The sequence below is a fragment of the Oncorhynchus masou genome, chromosome 28, assembly GCF_036934945.1.
Source record: "Oncorhynchus masou masou isolate Uvic2021 chromosome 28, UVic_Omas_1.1, whole genome shotgun sequence".
Taxonomy (NCBI): Eukaryota; Metazoa; Chordata; class Actinopteri; order Salmoniformes; family Salmonidae; genus Oncorhynchus; species Oncorhynchus masou.
This window is the reverse complement of record NC_088239.1, coordinates 47,499,503-47,520,803: the sequence shown is the minus strand read 5'-3', so window position 1 is coordinate 47,520,803 and position 21,301 is coordinate 47,499,503. Positions and strand designations below refer to the sequence as shown.

The 21,301-nt window shown below is 42.8% G+C and overlaps 1 protein-coding gene across 1 annotated transcript; it reads left to right on the top strand.

Annotated features, from left to right (window-relative positions):
• Positions 1-48: 48 nt before the first annotated feature.
• LOC135517724 (transmembrane emp24 domain-containing protein 2) lies at positions 49-3,680 on the top strand. The gene is made up of 4 exons (XM_064942280.1): positions 49-435; positions 1,076-1,268; positions 1,787-1,894; positions 2,051-3,680. Exons 1-4 carry the CDS (start codon positions 256-258, stop codon positions 2,173-2,175), a joined length of 606 nt encoding a protein of 201 aa, XP_064798352.1. The 5' UTR covers positions 49-255; the 3' UTR covers positions 2,176-3,680.
• Positions 3,681-21,301: the final 17,621 nt, after the last annotated feature.

Sequence of the window (21,301 nt, the reverse complement as noted above, 5' to 3'; positions counted from 1 at the left end):
GGGGGAATGGATGGCCGATTTTTAAATCGCTTAGTTCTGTGAAAATTTTACCCTCGCTACTTCCCGTTTAAATTCTTACGTGGCAGTCTACCTGAAAGCTAGCCTGCTAGCAAGGAAGTTTCCAATCTCACCCTCTATAATTTGTGCTTGTTCTGAGCTTCCTGATACGATACATGTGCACTTTTAGGGTGGGTTTGAAATCGTGGGAATACGGAGAATCTACAATCGTTACGTAACGCTAGCTAAAACATAAACATGTTCATTGCTTCAGAGATCGTTGTCCTTTTTGCGGTCTTGTTCTCCACAGCATCCGGCTACTTTGTTAGCATAGACGCTCATGCCGATGAGTGCTTCCATGAGAGGGTCAACTCAGGAACCAAGATGGGCCTAATGTTTGAAGTTGCAGAGGGAGGCTTTTTGGACATTGACGTTGAGGTGAGATTACATTTGGTCTTTCTTATGGATTTGGTTTCACTTGTCACTTCCGCAAATAAGGTGGGGAGTAGCTCGCTAACGTTAGCGGATATGGCTAACTAGCTAGCTATTTAGCTTAATTGCTCACCACAAGCCAGTCATACTTGTTATTTTTGAAAGGCTAGCCATGTTTTGTATAGTTTAAAGTCAACCCACTGCCTGTTTTATAAATTGTTAGCTAAATTGGTAAATAACTATTAAGTGACTGATCTGTTCATGAATGATACAGCCAGGAAGTGTATTGTTGACCAACGTTACTAGCTGTCATTCAAACAGCTGTCAGTTTAACAGAACTTGAGAAACAGCCCCTTCCATTTCTTTAACAGCATTGCTCCAGCACATGCATTCACTACCAGATAGTTGGGAATTGTTGTAAATGCAAATGAAATCCACCTTTCAAGTGGATTTCAAAAGTATCAATATGTAAAGTGTTTGCTACCATGTGGTGCAGACCACCCCGATCCCCCAACCATTGAATGAAATATATATTTGTTGCTACAATGGTCCAGAATATTTTTTTGAATCTTGGTTAGAACGACAGCACACCACAATGTTGCACCATGAGTTGTCAATTATTTGTATGATATTGTCTCCTATGTAGATAACAGGACCTGATGACAAGCAAATCTACAAAGGTGACAGAGAGTCCAGTGGGAAATACTCTGTAGCAGCTCACATGGACGGGACCTACAAGTTCTGCTTCAGCAACAAGATGTCCACCATGACACCAAAGATCATCATGTTCACCATCGATATCGGAGAGGCACCCAAGGGACAGGACATGGAGACAGAAGGTAAGCTTTATTTGTGTGTGTGTGAATTAAGCTCTATTCTTAATAATTTGTTAATTGCTTTAACGGATGATCACTTCTGTTTTCACATTATTTCTCTTTTCTTTATGATGCTATTGTTCTCTCCATCCTCTTGACTGTGCTGGACTGTTTTCCCCTTCCCCCAGGTGGAGAGAGTTGGGATGGTAGGGTTCAGGCCTCATCTGAAGCTATGTTTGCCCAAATGCATTTGGTTTCGTCTAACCTAAGTTGAATGAGTTTTCCAGTGTTCTAATGTTCACAAATCACCACTTAGTTACGGTAGTACATGTTGCCTGGGAATGATGTGAGAAATCTCTTTACATTTTTTTTAATAGATGCTGGAATATGTTGTGCATGATTTCATACATTCAATACAGGGACTAATAGTGTTCTTTTGTGGAGTGTTTTTAATGTGTTCAGTGTAACATACATGTAATTTTCATTAGAATGTTGTTGATTCTATGCTGATCCTGATTGGTTGGTTGTGTGTTCTGTTACAGCCCACCAGAACAAGCTGGAGGAGATGATCAATGAGCTGGCGGTTGCCATGACAGCAGTCAAGCATGAGCAGGAGTACATGGAAGTCCGGGAGAGGATACACAGAGCCAGTAAGTTACACACACCACATGAAACTGTACGTGAAAGCAAATGGTGTCGGAATGGACTGTGGTTAAGTACCCATGCACTTTATTGTTATGTGTGTGCTGCAGTGTCAGTACTGACAGCCAGTCTTGAACTTAAGTCATGGTTATCTTTCCATCCAGTCAATGACAACACGAACAGCAGGGTGGTTCTCTGGTCGTTCTTCGAGGCCTTGGTCCTGGTGGCCATGACTTTGGGACAGATCTACTACCTGAAGAGGTTCTTCGAAGTGCGGCGAGTGGTGTAACACCTAAAACCTTCCCCCTGCGACTTCCTGCTCCACTATTGTCTCCAGCACAGAGACGGCGAATCAGTCACACCTTGAAATAAGACTGGCAGATTTCAGTAAATGTCTGAGTACAAATTGGACCTCATATGTTTTTTTTTTTTCCCCTGTTTCCCCTTTGTTCCCATCTTTATCGATGTGCTTGTTACTGTCATGTGTTTTGAACTCGAGGCCTTTCAAAGATCTTAGGTTTGATGATGTCAAATTTGATTTTCTCATCACTGAGGAAGCAAATAATTTGTTATGGATTACTCCATGCAGCTTGATCAACTGCATGATCAGCCATACATTAGCTAGCGAGGTTGTATGTCTGCCTGCCTGCCTGTATCTTGTCAGTGGATTGGCTGTATAAAGTAACAAAACCAGGACATGTATTCGAGAGATGCACACTGATAGTTAAGCAATGATGACGGTACCAGTGGAGAATGTATCCCATATTTGAACCCATTTGCAAATGATCTGACAAAGTTGTTTATATTAAGTATGCAGAATGCATCCGCTCAAGGTGAGATACTTAGGGCTTGTTCAGGAGAGTGAAATGTCCCAGAACATTCAAGTAGAAATGTATTGTGCATAAAGAATTGTCTGCTTTATATCATATTTCTATCTGAAACTTTCAGAATGTTGTATCCTGTGGAATATCTGAAAGCAGATGTTTTTGCTCTTGTTGCTGTTGAGTTACACATATATAGATCCATGGCACATAATCATTCTGAATGTTTGTGGAGGGGAAACCTTTTTACTCTCATTACACCACAGATTTGTTATAGTAGGACTGCCTTCCTCAATCCTGGCTCTGGGGATCCACTGGGTGTGCAGGGTTTTGTTGTAGCTCATCACTAACACCTGATGCAAATAATAATTTAACCTTGGATTCGTTGATTCAGGATTGGTACAGCTGGGCTGGAACAAAACCCTGGACCCCTGTAGGTGTAGAGAATCAGGAATTAAGAACACTGTAATAAATTATGAGTATGGGTGGGGATCTGAAGCTATGTTATGATTGCTGAGGCTAGGGAGTTACCTCTACTTTATTTTAGACTGGTTGTAATTTGTGGTTTTGGGTTGGTCTCTAATTTCATACCTTTTAGTTTTCTGGTGCATATTCAGTGGGGTGCAACATTCAGAATGTAGAAATGTTTATGTATAGAATGGACGTGCCTTTTTATTCCACATGTTTGAGGATGAATTGTAGGTATAGTCTGTCTAACCTATAAACTACATATCTATCTGCAACACCATACATGTTGCATCTTACTGAATATGCCTCAGTCTGTTTTGTACTTTACGTGATCTGATTAGCTCAGGCACAACTGTCACCGTGAGACTGGAGTGACTACTGAGGAGATATAAGATCAAGTGACTCCTGTACGTCAATGAAATTCTGCTAACTGGATCTGTAAACTTTAAGAAAGATGCTTGTCTGTGGGATCCAGGTTTATTAAAACAAAAATGAAACTTTAAAATGCTGTTTAATTTTTGATTGTCTTGCAATTGATTTATTGGTTAAACAATATGTTTACAGCTATTGGGGTGTGGGCACCCGGGCACCCCACTTTGGCCCGTGACGTTAACAGCAAAAGTGCACTTCTCAAAGCAAACAGTGTGTGCCACTAGGTCATGTTGTTTTCAAGGCAGCATGATGCGTCGCCCAGAAACATCTCTTTTCCATAAAATATCTCTGAATTGTTAAAGCAGTTTTTATTGGGAAGGCAGATTGTTTTCGATAAAAATTGTATCTTTTGCATGTGAAAACAATCCTGCTCAATGACCTTATATATGAAGATCCTACTCATTTCTCAAATGTGTTAAAGAGAATGTGGAAGCTATTTCTTATTGCCAAAAACACAATAGTAACGTAGAGCACCCCAAGGAAGCATTCCCAAATTAAACTCTTCAATATTTGTTCTAAAAGTTGGCTTTGGGGTTTTCCCCAAATCAGCTGACTTTGGAAACAACCCCACAAATCAAATACAATTTTATTGGTCACGTGATTAGCAGATGTAGGGAAATGCTTGTGCTTCCAGCTCTGACAGTACTTGTTAGACATTACTGCACTAACAAATTACACAACATATACCCAATGTACACAAATCTAAGTAAGCACTTTGTTGTCCTTAAGCCATTTTGCCACAACTTTGGAAGTATGTTTGGGGTCATTGTTAATTTGGAAGACCCATTTGCGACCAAGCTTTAACTTCCTGACTGATGTCTTGAGATATTGCTTCAATATATCCACGTAATTTTCCTGCCTCATGATGCATCCTATTTTGTGAAGTGCGCCAGTCCCTTTTGCAGCAAAGCACCCCCACAACATGATGCTGCCACTCCTGTGCTTCACGGTTGGGATGGTGTTCTTGGGCTTGTAAGCCTCCTCCTTTTTCCTCCAATCATAACAATGGTCAATATGACCAAACAGTTCTATTTTTGTTTCATCAGACCAGAGGACATTTCTCCAAAAAGTATGATCTTTGTCCCCATGTGCAGTTGCAAACCGTAGTCTGGCTTTTTTATGGTGGTTTTGGAACAGTGACTTCTTCCTTGCTTCCTTTATACTTGCGTACTATTTTTTTCCAGATGAACGTGGTACCTTCAGGCGTTTGGAAATTGCTCCCAAAGATGAACCAGATTTGTGGAGGTCTGCAATGTTTCTTTCTCAGGTCTTGGCTGATTTCTTTTGATTTTCCCATGATGTCAAGCAAAGAGGCATGGAGTTTGAAGGTAGGCCTTGAAATACATCCCCAGGTACACCTCCAATTGACTCAAATTATGTCAATTAGCCTGTCAGAAGCTTCTAACAACCAAACAAAGCTTCAAACCTGACTCAGTTGCACCAGCTCTGTCAGGAGGAATGGGCCAAAATTCACCCAACTTATTGTGGGAAGCTTGTGGAAGGCTACCCGAAACGTTTGACCCAAGTTAAACAATTTAAAGGCAATGCTACCAAATACTAATTGAGTGTATGTAAACTTCTGACCCACTGGGAATGTGATGAAAGAAATAAAAGGTGAAATAAATCATTCTCTCTACTGTTATTCTGACATTTCACATTCTTAAAATAAAGTGTTGATCCTAACTGACCTAAGACAGGGCATTTTTGCTTGGATTAAATTTCAGGAATTGTGAAAAACTGAGTTTGAGTGTATTTGGCTGAGGTGTAAGTAAACTTCCGACTTCAACTGTATATGCAACAACAAAAAATGTTACCTATTGTAATGACTATTCAGAAACACTGTTGCATCTTTTTGGACATTGCATTCAGGTAAGGAACCTGTGGCAAGACATCAGATTTATAATTTTACACATGAAGATTTTACACTATTATGGAGATATGTACTGTTTGAATTCTTTACCGACGATAGAAATAAGTGGAAACAATTTTATGTAATTAATTTCATTATTGTTTTGGCCAAATTTCATATACACAAACATCACATTTTCTTACCTTATAAAAATACATTTAACTATATTTTAAGATGATAAATACTCTGCCAACATAAAAGCCGTTAGAATGATAAACGTGTGTGTGATTCCCTCTACGGGATCTAGAGGATGGCAACTGCACCGCCCGCAAACGCAAGGCTCTCCAGAGGGTGGTGCAGTCTGCACAATGCATCACCAGGGGCAAACTACCTGCCCTCCAGGACACCTACAGCACCCGATGTCACAGGAAGGCCAAAAAGATCATCAAGGACAATAACTACCCGAGCCACTGCCTGTTCACCCCGCTACCATACAGACGGCGAGGTCAGTACAGGTGCATCAAAGCTGGGACAGAGAGACTGAAAAACAGCTTCTATCTCAAGGCCATCAGACTGATGAACAGCCATCACTAACTCAGAGAGGCTGCTGCCTGCATAGAGACTCACTAGTCACTATAATCCTTTTGTGACTAGGAGGCAGTATTTTCATTTTTTGGAAAAATAACTTTCCTGTAGTAAACGGGATATTTTGTCAGGACAAGATGCTAGAATATGCATATGATTGACAGCTTAGGATAGAAAACACTCTAAAGTTTCCAAAACTGTAAAAATATTGTCTGTGAGTATAACAGAACTGATGTTGCAGGCGAAAGCCTGAGAAAAATCCAATCCGGAAGTGCCTCGTGTTTTGAAAGCGCTGCGGAAGGTGTCTACAGCATTGTGACGTAGTTTTACGCATTTATGTTGAAGAATACCCGTAAGCGGCTACATTGCGCAAGTGGTCACCTGATGGCTCTCAGAGTGACTCTCGGGTAAAATACAGAGGTAGTCATTATTCCAATCAGTCCTACTGAAAAACTTATTGTCCCGGCGGATATATTATCCAATAGATATTTGAAAAACACCTTGAGGATTGATTATAAACAACATTTGCCATGTTTCTGTCGATATTATGGCGCTAATTTGCAATATTTTTTGGTGTTTTCGTGACTACAATTTCAGGGCGATATCTCAGCCAAACGTGAAGAACAAATGGAGCTATTTTGCCTTTTTGGAAAAAATGAATATTTGCTATCTAACCTGGAGTCTCGTGAGTGAAAACATCCGAAGTTCATCAAAGGTAAACAATTTAATTTGATTGCTTTTCTGATTTCCGTGACCAAGTTACCTGCTGCTAGCTGGACAAAATGCTATGCTAGGCTATCGATAAACTTACACAAATGCTTGTCTAGCTTTGGCTGTAAAGCATATTTTGAAAATCTGAGAAGACAGGGTGATTAACAAAAGGCTAAGCTGTGTCTCAATATATTTCAATAATTCATTTTTTTTGCGTTATGCTAATTAGTGTCAGTCGATGATTACGCTCCCGCATGCGGGATGGGTAGTCACTAGAGGTTTTAATTAAACAATGCCACTTTAATGTTTTACATGTCTTACATTACTCATCTCATATGTATATACTGTATCTTATACCATCTATTGCAACTTGCCTATGCCGCTTGGCCATCGCTCATCCATATATTTGTATGTACATATTCTTATTCCATCCCTTTAGATTTGCGTATATTAGGTAGTCGTTGGGGAATTTTTAGATTACTTGTTAGAAATTACTGCACTGTTGGCAGTGGCGGTTCTAGGTTGTATCGCTCCCTGAGTGACACCCCCCCCCCTAAAAGCACCATTCCGCACTAACTGTAATTTTTATTCAGACATTTGGAACATAAATAAATAATTATAACATTTAAAACTATATAAATATAAAAATATATACAAAAATAAATCTATTATAAGACTAAATATCAAAAAGAAGTAAGCAAGACAAATAGAAACTAATTGTAGTATATAAATGCAAATAAAAAAATCTAATTATTAAATCTAATCATTACACTATTTCCCTATTGCTAACAAAAAACACACAAATAAAACTAAATTGCACAAATCCTATATTACATAAATACACTAATAGAATAACACACTTATAAAGAAGAGAACCTGATTATTACACTATTGCACTCCAATCAAGAAACACACAAACTAAATTGCACAACTGCTATCTAAATGTTGAAGGAATTGAATTCCTCTGTTTTAATTCCCAATTAAAATTAAACACTCTGTCAATTCATAAGAATTTGTAAGACCCTTATTTTATAGGAATGGACAGAGCCCGATCTTAAAAGTCAAGTAACAGCCTTTATTCAAGAGAGTACTGAGTTCATACACATTTTAACACAGGTTATAAACTGAAAATGACGTCAGCGTTTTCTACATTTTCCGTCTCTTCTTGACACTGGTAGAAAGGCTCTATAGCTCTCAAGCCTTCCCTCCTCGCCTAGAGCCAAGGTCAGTCTGTAACTGACTGTCAGTCTGTAATGACGAAGAACAAACGAACAATACAAAACAACAAACGGAACGTGAAAACCTATATAGCCTATCTGGTGACAACAAACACAGAGACAGGAACAATCACCCACGAAATACTCAAAGAATATGGCTGCCTAAATATGGTTCCCAATCAGAGACAACGATAAACACCTGCTTCTGATTGAGAACCACTCCAGACAGCCATAGACTATGTTAGATACCCCCACTAAGCCACACACCCAATACCTAACAAATTCCCAAGACAAAACACACCACAATAAACCCATGTCACACCCTGGCCTGACCAAATAAATAAAGACAAACACAATAAACTTCGACCAGGGCGTGACAGATCCCCCCCCCCCCTAAGGTGCGGACTCCCGGACGCACATCAAAACAATAGGGGAGGGTCCGGGTGGGCATCTGTCCATGGTGGCGGCTCCGGCGCGAGACGTGGACCCCACTCTATTAATGTCTTAATCCCTCCTCCTCGTGTCCTATGATAATAGTCCACCCTCGCCGCCGACCATGGCCTAGTATTCCTCACCCAGAACCCCACTGAACTGAGGGGCAGCTCGGGACTGAGGGGCAGCTCGGGACTGAGGGGAAGCTCGGGACTGAGGGGAAGCTCAGCACTGAGAGGAAGCCCAGCACTGAGAGGAAGCCCAGCTCTGAGAGGAAGCCCAGCACTGAGAGAAAGCTCAGCACTGAGAGGAAGCTCAGGCAGGTAGTTGGATCCGGCAGATCCTGGCTGGCTGGCGGTTCTGGCAGATCCTGGCTGACTGGCGGATCTGGAAGAGTCTGGTTGACTGGCGGATCTGGAAGAGTCTGGTTGACTGGCAGATCCTGGCAGACTGACGGCTCTGGCTGCTCCATGCTGACTGGCAGTTCTGGCTGCTCCATGCTGACTGGCGGCTCTGGCTGCTCCATGCAGACTGGCAGCTCTGGCGGCTTCTTACAGACTGGCAGCTCTGGCTGCTCCATGCAGAATGGCAGCTCTGGCAGCTCCTTGCAGACTGGCAGCTCCTTGCAGACTGGCAGCTCTGGCTGCTCTATGCAGACTGACAGCTCTGGCTGTTCCATGCAGACTGACAGCTCTGGCTGCTCCATGCAGACTGGCAGCTCTGGCTGCTCCATGCAGGCTGGCAGCTCTGGCTGCGCTAAACAGGCAGGAGACTCCGGCAGCGCTGTAGAGGCAGAAGGCTCTGGCAGCGCTAAACAGGCGGGAGACTCCAGCAGCGCAGGAGAGGAGGGAGGCTCTGGCTGCACTGAACAGTCGGGAGACTCTGGCAGCACTGTAGAGGAGGAAGGCTCTGGCTGCGCTGAACAGGCGGGAGACTCCGGCAGCGCAGGAGAGGAGAAAGGCTCCGGCAACGCTGAACAGGCGGGAGACTCCGACAGCGCAGGAGAGGAGGAAAGCTCCGGCAGCGCTGGAGAGCCGAGGCGCACTGTAGGCCTGATGCGTGGTGCTGGCACTGGTGGTACTGGGCCAAGGACACGCACAGGAAGCCTGGTGCAGGGAGCTGCCACCGCAGGGCTGGTGTGTGGAGGTGGCACAGGATGGGCTAGACTGTAAAGGCGTACTGGAGATCTTGAGAGCAGTGCTGGCACAGGACGTGCAAGGCTAGGGAGGTGCACAGGAGGCCTGGTGCGTGAGGCTGGCACCATCTTCACCAGCCGACTAACACGCACCTCAGGACGAGCATGGAGCGCTGACCCAGGTGCCATCAAATCCCGACACGCTCCGTCGGGCGAATTCCATGCTTAAAGCACCAACACAGCAACTCCCTCATTACTCTCTCCTCCAATTTTCCCCATTAACTCCTTCACAGTCTCTGCTTCGCTCACCTCCAACACCGGCTCTGATTCTGGTCTCCTTCTTGGCTCCTCACAATAAACAGGGAGAGTTGGCTCAGGTCTGACTCCTGACTCTGCCACTCTCTCCCTGAGACCCCCCCCCCCCAAGAAATTTTTGGGGCCGACTCTCGGGCTTCCATCCGCGTCGCCGTACTGCCTCCTCATACCGGCGCCTCTCCACTTTCCTCGCCTCCAGTTCTTCTTTGGGGCGGCGATATTCTCCAGGCTGATCCCAAGGTCCATCTCCGTACAATTCGTCCTCCCATGTACATTCCTCTCTTTGTTGCTCCTGCTGTTGCTGTTGCCTGTTACCACGTCGCTTGGTCCCGTTGTGGTGGGTGATTCTGTAACGGCTTTCGTCTGGTGAAGGAGAGTCGGACCAACATGCAGCGTGGTATCTTTGATACATGTTTAATGACGAAGAACGAACAAACAATACAAAACAACAAACGGAACGTGAAAACCTATACAGCCTATCTGGTGACAACAAACACAGATACAGGAACAATCACCCACGAAATACTCAAAGAATATGGCTGCCTAAATATGGTTCCCAATCAGAGACAACGATAAACACCTGCCTCTGATTGAGAACCACTCCAGACAGCCATAGACTATGCTAGAGATACCCCCACTAAGCCACACACCCAATACCTAACAAAACCCCAAGACAAAACACACCACAATAAACCCATGTCACACCCTGGCCTGACCAAATAAATAAAGACAAACACAATAAACTTTGACCAGGGCGTGACACAGTCAGTGTAGATAAGCATTCTAGACAGTCTGGATTCATAGTTCATTCATTTGTACCAAGGAACAGACCGTCATTGTTCTAAACTCTTGACTACATTCACTACATTATATTCAATACTGGGAGCAAGAGAGAAAATTCATACATGTACAGTAGCATAATAGTATTCAGATTAGTCAGTCCTGATTGAAATGTATACATAATTAGTCATCATTGATAAAAATTCCCTTAACACTAAACCCTGACCTTTCTTGATTTCCTTGATGCAAAGTCATCAATTACACCATCATAAGAAATTGCATGGTTAATACTGATGACATCAAGGCCACAAAGGCGTTCCTGTGACATGGTGAACCTCAGGTAGGATTTGATGAGCTTCAGCTTTGAAAAGTTCCTCTCTGCTTCAGCTACGGTCACTGGAAGAGTAAGAGAGCAGTCCACAAATTTGGATACATTTCTGAGAGCTCCCTTACGTGTATAAATATCAGCAGCTCAACCAGGGTCATGGTCTTCAATGGCAAGTCAGGCAAGTTCTTCAGTTCCTGTGCAAGCTCTCTGCCATCCAAGTCTGAGTGTTCTTTATAGTGCAGTGTCATTCTAAGGGCCTCACATTGTTCTGTAAGGTCCTCATTTGAGAGACTTTGGAAGGTTCACAGCACTCCAAACTTCTCTCCCACATTTTCCAATGTGGAAAATCCTTCCTGAAGGGCTGAGGTTGCAGCATCAACAACGACATTGAAAAATGTCACCTCCAGCTTCTTCAGAGCTTCACTCAAAGGCTCATCAAATGATTCGTATGAAAAGTGCCGCTTTGTGGACCTCTGCCTTTTTTGTTGTAGAACGGCCTTCTACATTCATACCCTCGCAAATATCCTTGGCTGACGTTTGTGCAGTCTTAAAGCCTGTTGCCCTGTAGTCGTTGAGACCTCTCTCTGTCTTTCTGAGAAGACTGACTGCAACATCCACATGCATACTGGGAGACGGCATCAGCTTGCTCACATGCTGGATCTGGCTCAAGATGTCATGCCACACCACTGTACAGATGCTGAAGCAGTATGATCCCACCTCCTCTGACAAGGACTGGGCCTCAATCTTCAATCCACATCTTTAAAGTGATGTCCACATGCTTTTTCAGGATGGCCCATCGCTGTGTGGAGGCTGAGAACAAGGTGTACAGTTTGTGTAAGATGCCAAAGGCCTGTGGCATCGACAGAACTTTTAGTAGCATCAGCCCTAACCAGGTTCAATGTGTGAACCCCACATGGCACAAATAGAGCTCTTGGATTCATTTCCAGGAGTCTGGCTTGGACATCTTTGTTTTTGCCTCTCATGTTGGCCCCATTATCATAAGACTGTCCTCTGCAGTCCTCAAAAAGGGATTTTTAGCTCCTCTAATCTTTTGAGAATCAGGGATGCTAAATGTTGGCGCGTGCACTCCTCTGCCTCCAAAAAAACCCTAAAATGTTCCTTTATGTGTGGCTCCTCCTTCAGTGACACAATTCTAATCACAACTGAAACACTGTTCGGTGTGGCTGACATCTAAGATGCAATCTAGAGTGATAGAGAAGAACTTTGCCAGCTTAATGTCACTCACCATTATTGAAATGACCTTGCTGCTCAACAAATCAATGAATTCATTCTGTATTTGGTGGCCAAGGTAGCTGGTGGTGTGACTCGAGGTCCCTTTTTGGACACGGTTAAGTTGCGCTTTCATGACTGAATCAAATTGTGCCATCAGTTCAACCTCTTTGTGGAAATTTTCATTTGATGGAGAGTCCAGTGTTTCTGTGTCCCCCCTTAGTGCCAGATTTCTAATTGTTAGAGACTGCACAAAAGCAGTCAAATGTGTCAACACCTCATTCCATCTTATCCTCTCAACCTCCATAAGTGCCATCTCATGATTAACAATTGTTTTCCCTTTTTATCTTCATTGTCAGTTCTTTCCATGTTTTCATGCAGTTTGGTGTTCTGGACTGCTGTCCTGTGAAGTCAGCAAAGAATTACCATGTTTCTAGTCTGTCAGTCCTGAGTTTGCTAAATTCGTAGCTTGCCTAGCTCACTGTAACGTCTGCTTCCAACTCACACTCTCAAACACGTAGATCCCATGAACGCAGCTCACTCTCCAGATCCCAATCACCTGAATTCTGATCACCTGTTCACACACCTGTATGTAATTATCACAAACTATTTAGTTCAGTTCTTTGCACCCCATCATTGTGAGGTATTGTTTCATTTGTTACACGGTTTTCTTCGGAGCGCTGTTCATTTCATTAGTCCGCCTCTGTATCATAGTTTTTGGCCATCCTCACTAACAACACCTTTTTTGCCTATTCCCTGCCTGTACTTTTCCCAATCAGATTTCCTGTCGTCAACCTATTGCCTGATCTCCCGGACTACGCTATTAGCCTTTTCCCTGCCTGTACTGTTACTTTTTTGGAGTCCCTGTGTATGACCTTCTGCCTGTCTCTGGACCCAGCTACCTGCCTCCTGTGGTCCTTTGCTAATAAACATCTGCTGCGCCATGCTTGAACCAGCACTCGGTCTCCAATCGTATTCATTACACTCACAAACTAGAATCAGGGCGCCCACTCCGACAAGGTTAATTGACCTACAGTCCCACACGGTGACATGATATCATTGACGTGACGGGTAAATGAGCGATAGAAAACCGATCGCAGAAATGTCACCATTCATATCTTTTTGTGCGGGTACCCATGCTGCCCCCATCAAGATGCCGCCCTGGGCGGCTGCCCATGTCGCCCATACCTAAATCCACCACTGAGTCTGTCAGAACCAGAAGCACAAGCATTTTGCTACACTCGCATTAACATCTGCTAGTCATGTGTATGTGACCAATAACATTTGATTTGAAAATGTGTTTTGAATTGAACAAATATTAATAATATGGATATTAACTGAATATGCTTGACAACATCAGCCAGTGTTTTTATTTCTTTTTCTTCTTTCTGTAACCTTATCTGACTGAATGTTACCATCAACGGGTCGGTAGTCATTTAGGCAGGTTACCTTAGTGTTCTTGGGCACAGGGACTATGGTGGTCTGCTTGAAACATGTTGGTATTACAGATTCAGTCAGGGACAGGTTGAAAATGTCAGTGAAGACACTTGCCAGTTGGTCAGCACATACTCGGAGTACACGTCCTGGTAATCCGTCTGGCTCTGCGGCCTTGTGAATGTTGACCTGGCTACAGAGAGTGTGATCACATAGTCGTCCGGAACAGCTGATGCTCTCATGTATGTTTCAGGGTTGCTTGCCTGTCTGCCTGCTTTATATAGCAAGCCACAGCCACTTGACTCACTCTGTAAGAGAGAACCATTTTCGTGAACAGGGTGGTGTACCTAATAAACTGTGTGTATGTACAGATATTCTGGTTGCTTCACAAAACCTGTGCTGGATCAGATATTCATGGTCACTCATGGAGCTGGTTCCTTGGTTTCTCCACATAGTGGTCCAGATCCTGCAGACTGCTATAGATCCTGCAGACTGCAAATATGCACTTTTGTGAGATATATGACACTGTGTACTTATTTAGGTATTCTGTGAGTATATATTGCAATATATATTTATTTTTTATGATACGGTATGAATTCATCCACAAGATTATCAGCACAGGCAATCTTTTTTTTTTTGCATGCGTGCTTCTGAATGTCTGATGTGTTGCCTTACATTAAGGAAGATATGTAGAATAATATAGTCTTTAATGCAGGATGAATCAGACAAATTAGGTCACTTTAATAGGTAAAACATATATTATTAGACACCATTCAGGCTTTATGAAATTGAACTTTTGCGTGAGACAGGTCTATTCCTGCAAGCTATGTGGGAGTGTTTTTGTGTTATTTCTCATTCTTCTCCCTTCAGGGCAGCTGTGCATTGGGAGACACATGTATTACCACCAGGAGTTATCATAGCAATGTCTGAACTAGCCTCAGTGAAATGGGTTACTGCAGCTAGACGTCACATTCTGAAAGGGATATTCTTCTTACCACCACTACATGGAAAACACAGGAGCAGTGCAGCAAGGCGTCCTGGTTTGTGGAAGGGATTTTGCCGGGGTGGTCCGTCTTCCCATTTGATGGGACTATCCTATCCCTATGTGTACATGATGGCTGCTTTCTCCTCAGCTGATTTTTTCACCTCGCAGCCAAGTATTCTTCAACCTTCCTACTCTTTTCAGACCATCGACATACCTTGAACAGAGGTGAATATACTGAGTATGGTTTGATAGAGGAAACGCTCCTTTATAGTCTTTATTCGATGCTGATCAGGCCACAGTTGCCTCTACGTGTCACTAGATGTCACCTCATCTCAACATGGAAAGCCCTATATGTAACCCAGTCTCTCATTAAGTATGTACTATATGGACAAATAAGCATAATGTTTTTATGTATTAATAGCACAAACGTATGGCGCATCGAACTCAATAACACCAGATACCTCTGATGCCATGACCCTTCTGAATCCATTTAAACTCGATGCGCCCTGAATTTGTGCTGTTAGTACAAATAAACATAACTGCTTATTTGGTTGAAGCTAGTGAGCTATTTTACAATGAGAACAAGGTAAATTATTGGACAAGGAATTACAAATAATCTAGTATTTCAATCAGTTACATATATAAATTGATCTTGTAGACAGGAAGTTATATTTATTCGCTCTGGCCAACAGTAGATAATATGCTAACGTTAGCTTTTTGGTCCCGCCCAGGTGAACATTGTGCCTTTTTAGCTAGCTGCTCACTGTTATTAACTATGTAAAATTATAAAATAAAATAATATATAAGTAAAATAATATCAATCGTGTAAGCACATGGAAAGACTTTTTAGGGAATTTTTTAGGTATTTATTTGTCACGCCCTGACCTTGGAGATCCTTTTAATGTCTCTATTTTGGGTTGGTCAGGGCGTGAGTTGGGGTGGGCATTTCTATGTGTTGTGTTTCTATGATTTTATTTTTCTATGTTTTGGCCGGGTATGGTTCTCAATCAGGGACAGCTGTCTATCGTTTTCTCTGATTGGGAACCATACTTAGGTGCCTTTGTCCCACCTGTCTTGGTGGGAAGTTGACTTTCTTTATGGCACTTTGCCTTTGAGCTTCATGGTTTATTTTTGTATTGTTTATTGCTTTGCCGGCGTCATTTTGATTAAATAAAAGATCATGCACGCTTACAACGCTGCACCTTGGTCCTCTCCTTCAAACAGACATGACAGAACTTCCCACCAAAACGGGACCAAGCAGCGTGGTAAGGAGGAATGGACATGGGAGGACATCCTGGACAGCAAGGGATCCTACACGTGGGAGGAGATCCTGGCCGGAAAGGATCGCCTGCCCTGAGAGCAGATAGGGGCAGAGAGGCATCATTATGAAGGAGTACGGCTGGCAAGGAAGCCCGAGAGGCAGCCCCAAAATAATCTTTGGGGGGGACACATGGGGAGTATGACGGAGTCAGGTTGGAGACCTGAGCCCATTCCCCGTGCGTACCGTGGCGAGCATGTGACTGGTCAGGCCCCGTACTATGGGGTGATGCGCACGGTGTTGAGGCGGAGCATTCACAGGCCGGTGTACTCGGTGCCAGCGTCCCGCATTTGCCGTGTGGAAGCGGGCATCAAGCCAGAACGGGTAGTGCAAGCTCTGCGCTCGAGACCGCCAGTGCGCATCCACGGCCCTGTGTATCCAGTGCCTCAGCCAAGGAAAAGGCCTCCTGTATGTTTCCCCAGCCTGGTGAGTCCTGTGCCTGTTCCCAGAACCAGGTCTCCTGTGTGTCTCCCAAGTCTGGTGAATCCAGTGTCGCCCTTCAGCCCGGAGCTTCCAGAGGCGCCATTCAGCCCGCTACGAGGATTCCCCGTCCGGGGTCGGCAGTAAGGGTCCCCGCTCTAGAGGCTCCACCTAGACCCTCCCCTATAGGTTTAGGTTTTGCGGCCGGAGTCCGTACCTTTGGGGGGGGGATACTGTCACGCCCTGACCTTGGAGATCCTTTTTTGTCTCTATTTTGGGTTGGTCAGGGCGTGAGTTGGGGTGGGCATTTCTATGTGTTGTGTTTCTATGACTTTATTTTTTTAATGTTTTGGCCGGGTATGGTCCTCAATCAGAGACAGCTGTCTATCCTTTTCTCTGATTGGGAACCATACTTAGGTGCCTTTTTTCCCACCTGTCTTGGTGGGAAGTTGACTTTCTTTTTGGCACCTTGCCTTTGAGCTTCACGGTTTATTTTTATATTGTTTATTGTTTTGTCATTTTGATTAAATAAAAGATCATGTACGCTCACGATGCGGCACCTTGGTCCTTTCCTTCAAACAGCCGTGATATTATTTCATGATTTAAAAGTGTCTGGCAGTGAGTGACAGACTGTGAAAATCAATCTCCAAAGATTCCGTAATACCAGAACTGACATTTTATCATTTGTACAAGAACTGACCGTTGTGTTTGTTCTTATTATATCTGTGGTTGTGTTGAACATCACATCCAACATAAAATAAACAATTACTCTATACAGAATACATTCAGTGGTGATTTTGTGCCGCAACAACAAAAAAATGGGTGGGATGCATACCAGCAAAGACACTACATACCTCTAAACAATTCATTAATTGCACTATAACCGTGACAAACTCTACATACAACTGTCCCAACACCTTACCACTGTTACATCTGGATATCAGTGGAGCCTTTTCTGGCAGCAAAATAATTAATTCAGCCACATTTAGTGCTTAAAAAAACATAGCTGATATGGCTGACTTGCTTAAGCAAATGTGGTTTCTACTGACAATTGAGATTTACAAACTATGGCATAAGCGGATAAGCGGCAATCCATAATTTTGATTAAGACATGAATGAGTGAGCTCGGATGGACGTTGTCAATTTAACTATTTGTTCAGCACTTTTGAAATGTACAGCGACAGAATTCAGAACATGGGCCGCTCTTACAGTGTTCTCCTTGTACACCAAGTCAGAACCATAGGATAAATAAATGAGGGATATTAGCAGAAAATGAAAGCTCTTACAATATTCGATGATTACATTTCTCAAAAACAGGTTAAAGGTTACATGTACACCACAAAGTCAGAACAGTGGGCAAAATTAAGAGGTGAAAATAGACAGAATTATTAGGGTGAGGCACATGGGCTTCTAACAGCTTACTACACAACATACACATAGTATTACTTCCTTACAGTATAAATATCTCCCTAGCATAATACATAACTTATACAGCAGCATACAAGACATTTTTGGACTCATCTTCTTGTGCTGTGCTCACTTGAACAGGAAGATGGCGCAGTGGTCCTTCGTGGGCAAATTTTGTCATCAAACTTTGTTATCAAAGGCTGGCATTCTCTGGATTTGTGGTGCTTACAAGACATTTGGGAACTCAAGAAAAAAAAGGTTGAATCAAGATGACGTCAGTGATCTTCAGGTCGTAGCTCTAGAAAGAGGCATGAGTTCTGGATTTACAATTCCGAGTTGGATGAAAGTTCAAAACGTATTTTCCCAGTTGTAGCAAATTTTTTCCCAAGTTCCAAGGTGTCTTGAACTCACTAAAGTCATATTTTGCAGTTTAACTGTTGTTTTGAGCTTGGCACAAATCATCCTTCATTGGCAGCATGGCCAATGTTAAATGTTTATCATTTTAAACTAGGAAAAGAGACCTTTAATCTTAGACTTGGGACCACACAGCCACTCCACTGAACAGCAGGCTAAGGATTGCTTTGCAGTTCTTGCAGTTAGCCACTGATTCCTTTCAAACCACTCGTTGTTGACTTTACAATTTCCAACTTGTTGTGTAATGTTTATGTCCAATGGCCGATGAGCACCGAAACGTTTTATCTATAATTTCTCTTCATTACTTCTCTTCATATGACAAGATTAAAAAGCATTTGCCAGTAGATTGTCGACTTGATTTATGATGATGACTGCTAGGTAAGATTTTGAAAGGATGATGTTGACATGATTAGTCCAAACAGAGCTACTGTATATAACATGATTTGACATCATTTTATCTCTGACCAATGACCTTGAGCCTTCTTGGATGGGGACTTTTAATGTAATTCTGTGGCAGCACCCAAGGGGCTTGAATTTTCGAGCTCTACCCTTAGACTTGGCGGTGACATAGTGTCCCAATGAGTGACAGTACACTGAGCCAATCACGGCGCAATGCTTCGTATTTTCTGCTGGCTTGCCCCACCACCACAGAAAGCACTGAGCTTGGCTGAAACACCTGCATTTTGGAGCTGCATTACACAAGAAAACAGAAAAGAGACCATGTTTGTATGCGGCTTTATTAACTCAATGATATATACAGTTAAAGTCGGAAGGTTACATACACCTTAGACAAATACATTCAAACTCAGTATTTCACAATTCCTGACATTTAATCCTGATAAAACTTTCCTGTCTTAGGTCAGTTAGGATCACCACTTTATTTTAAGAATGTGAAATGTCAGAATAACAGTAGAGAGAAAGATTTATTTCAGCTTTTATTTCTTTCATTACATTCCCAGTGGGTCAGAAGTTTACATACACTCAATTACTATTTGGTAGCATTGCCTTTAAATTGTTTAACTTGGGTCAAATGTTTCCTGTAGCCTTCCGCAAGCTTCCCACAATAAGTTGGGGGAATTTTGGCCCATTCCTCCTGACAGAGCTGGTGTAACTGAATCAGGTTTGTAGGCCTCCTTGCTCGCACAAGCTTTTTCAGTTCTGCCCACAAATTTTCTATGCGATTGAGGTCAGGGCTTTGTGATGGCGACTCCTTGACTTTGTTGTCCTTTAGCTGTTTTGCCACAACTTTGGAAGTATGCTTGGGGCTATTGTCCATTTTGAAGACCCATTTGTGACCAAGCTTTAACTTCCTGACTGATGTCTTGAGAGTCTCTCGATGTGCAAAACTGATAGAGACATACCCCAAGCAACTTACAGCTGTAATCGCAGCAAAAGGTGGCGCTTCAAAGTATTAACTTAAGGGGGCTGAATAATTTTGCACGCCCAATTTTTCAGTTTTTGATTTGTTAAAAAAGTTTGAAATATCCAATAAATGTCATTCCACTTCATGATTGTGTCCCACTTGTTGTTGATTCTTCACAAAAAAAATACAGTTTTATATCTTTATGTTTGAAGCCTGAAATATGGCAAAAGGTCGCAAAGTTCAAGGGGGCCGAATACCTTCGCAAGGCACTGTATATAATATAATGGTGTACAGTATATCATAATTTTATGACATATATCTGTCAGAGAGGCTTCTCATCTCTTCACCCAATTGCCTGCCCAGGCATCTCCTCTGTACCACATGTGACATAGCCACCTATAGCACCAAGGTTTTGCACAACAGGGAGTCTCTGTTTGAAGGGTTTTATGTCCCCAACCTTCGTAATTCATCAGGATGATGAGGGGTCCCTTACCTTCCAGGAGCAAGGTGTGTTTATTGTTTAGGTGTTTCAAATAAATCTGATAGCCCCCCCTGACAGTGACGAGTGGCAAGCAAGTCATCCTGATTGGAATAAATGGTAAATATGTGATTTTTAAGGACTTTACTTCTATTCAAGTGTTTTTAAAGAATGTAATTAATTGCTTCCTAATAATTACTCCTGATTCAGGGCGCTACAACCTGTCCCTTCCTGCTCTGAATTGCTCCCGGTGTCTAAGACATTGGACAGTGGGCTGGAAAAACCTGTAAAGAGTGGCTACTGGCCAGCCACCGTGACTCACCAGACCATTTTCACAGTGGACCTCTTCAAGTCCTTTGAAGACATGAAGGGGTTGGCCGCGGGATGCTCCCGTCAAGCCTTTGTGGGAATGATTGACGGAAGAACAAAGCACTTTGGCAGGGTAAGTGTGTATATACTAATCAAATTATCATTTAAAGGAATTAGTGGTTAATATTTGTTCCTAATATAAAAATTGCCTATTGCTTATACCTCTGTATGTTTTACATGTTATCAGAGTGCAAAGATATGTGGCGATACATTCCAGAAGGCATTCCTCGATAGGACGTAAGGGTGGTTTGAAATAGACAAGCTTTGTGGATGTGCTCTCCTCCATAGTCCCACCTGCTCACAGGAGATGCATGCAATATCAGTGGATGGGAACCGCAAGCAATGCCGCTTCCGGAAAGCCTCAGGGTTTGTACTACCTTCTTACACTTTCACATCATCATGAATCAAGTCGACAATCTATTGGCAAATCCTTTTTAATCCTTGTTATATGAGGAGAAATAATGAAGGGAAATTATAGATAAAACGTATCGGTGCTCATCGGCCATTGGACATAAACATTACACAACAAGTTGGAAATTGCAAATTCAACACTGAGTGGTTTGGAAGGAATCAGTGGCTAACTGCAAGCATTGGAATAAAGTCCTTAGCCTGGTATTCAGTGGAGTGGCTGTGTGGTCCCAAGTCTAAGATTAAGGGTCTCTTTTCCTAGTTTAAAATGATAAACATTTAACATTGGCCATGCTGTCAATGAAGCATGATTTGTGCCGCTGTCAAAACAACTGTTAACTCGGAACTGCATAATGAGATTTTAGTGAGTTTAAGACAACTGGGAACACGGGAAAAACAAGCTATGACTGGGGAAATAAGATTTGAACTTTCACCCAACTTGGAATTGTAAATTCGGATATCAAGCCTCTTTCTAGAGCTACGACCTGAAGATCACTGACGTCATCATGATTCAAC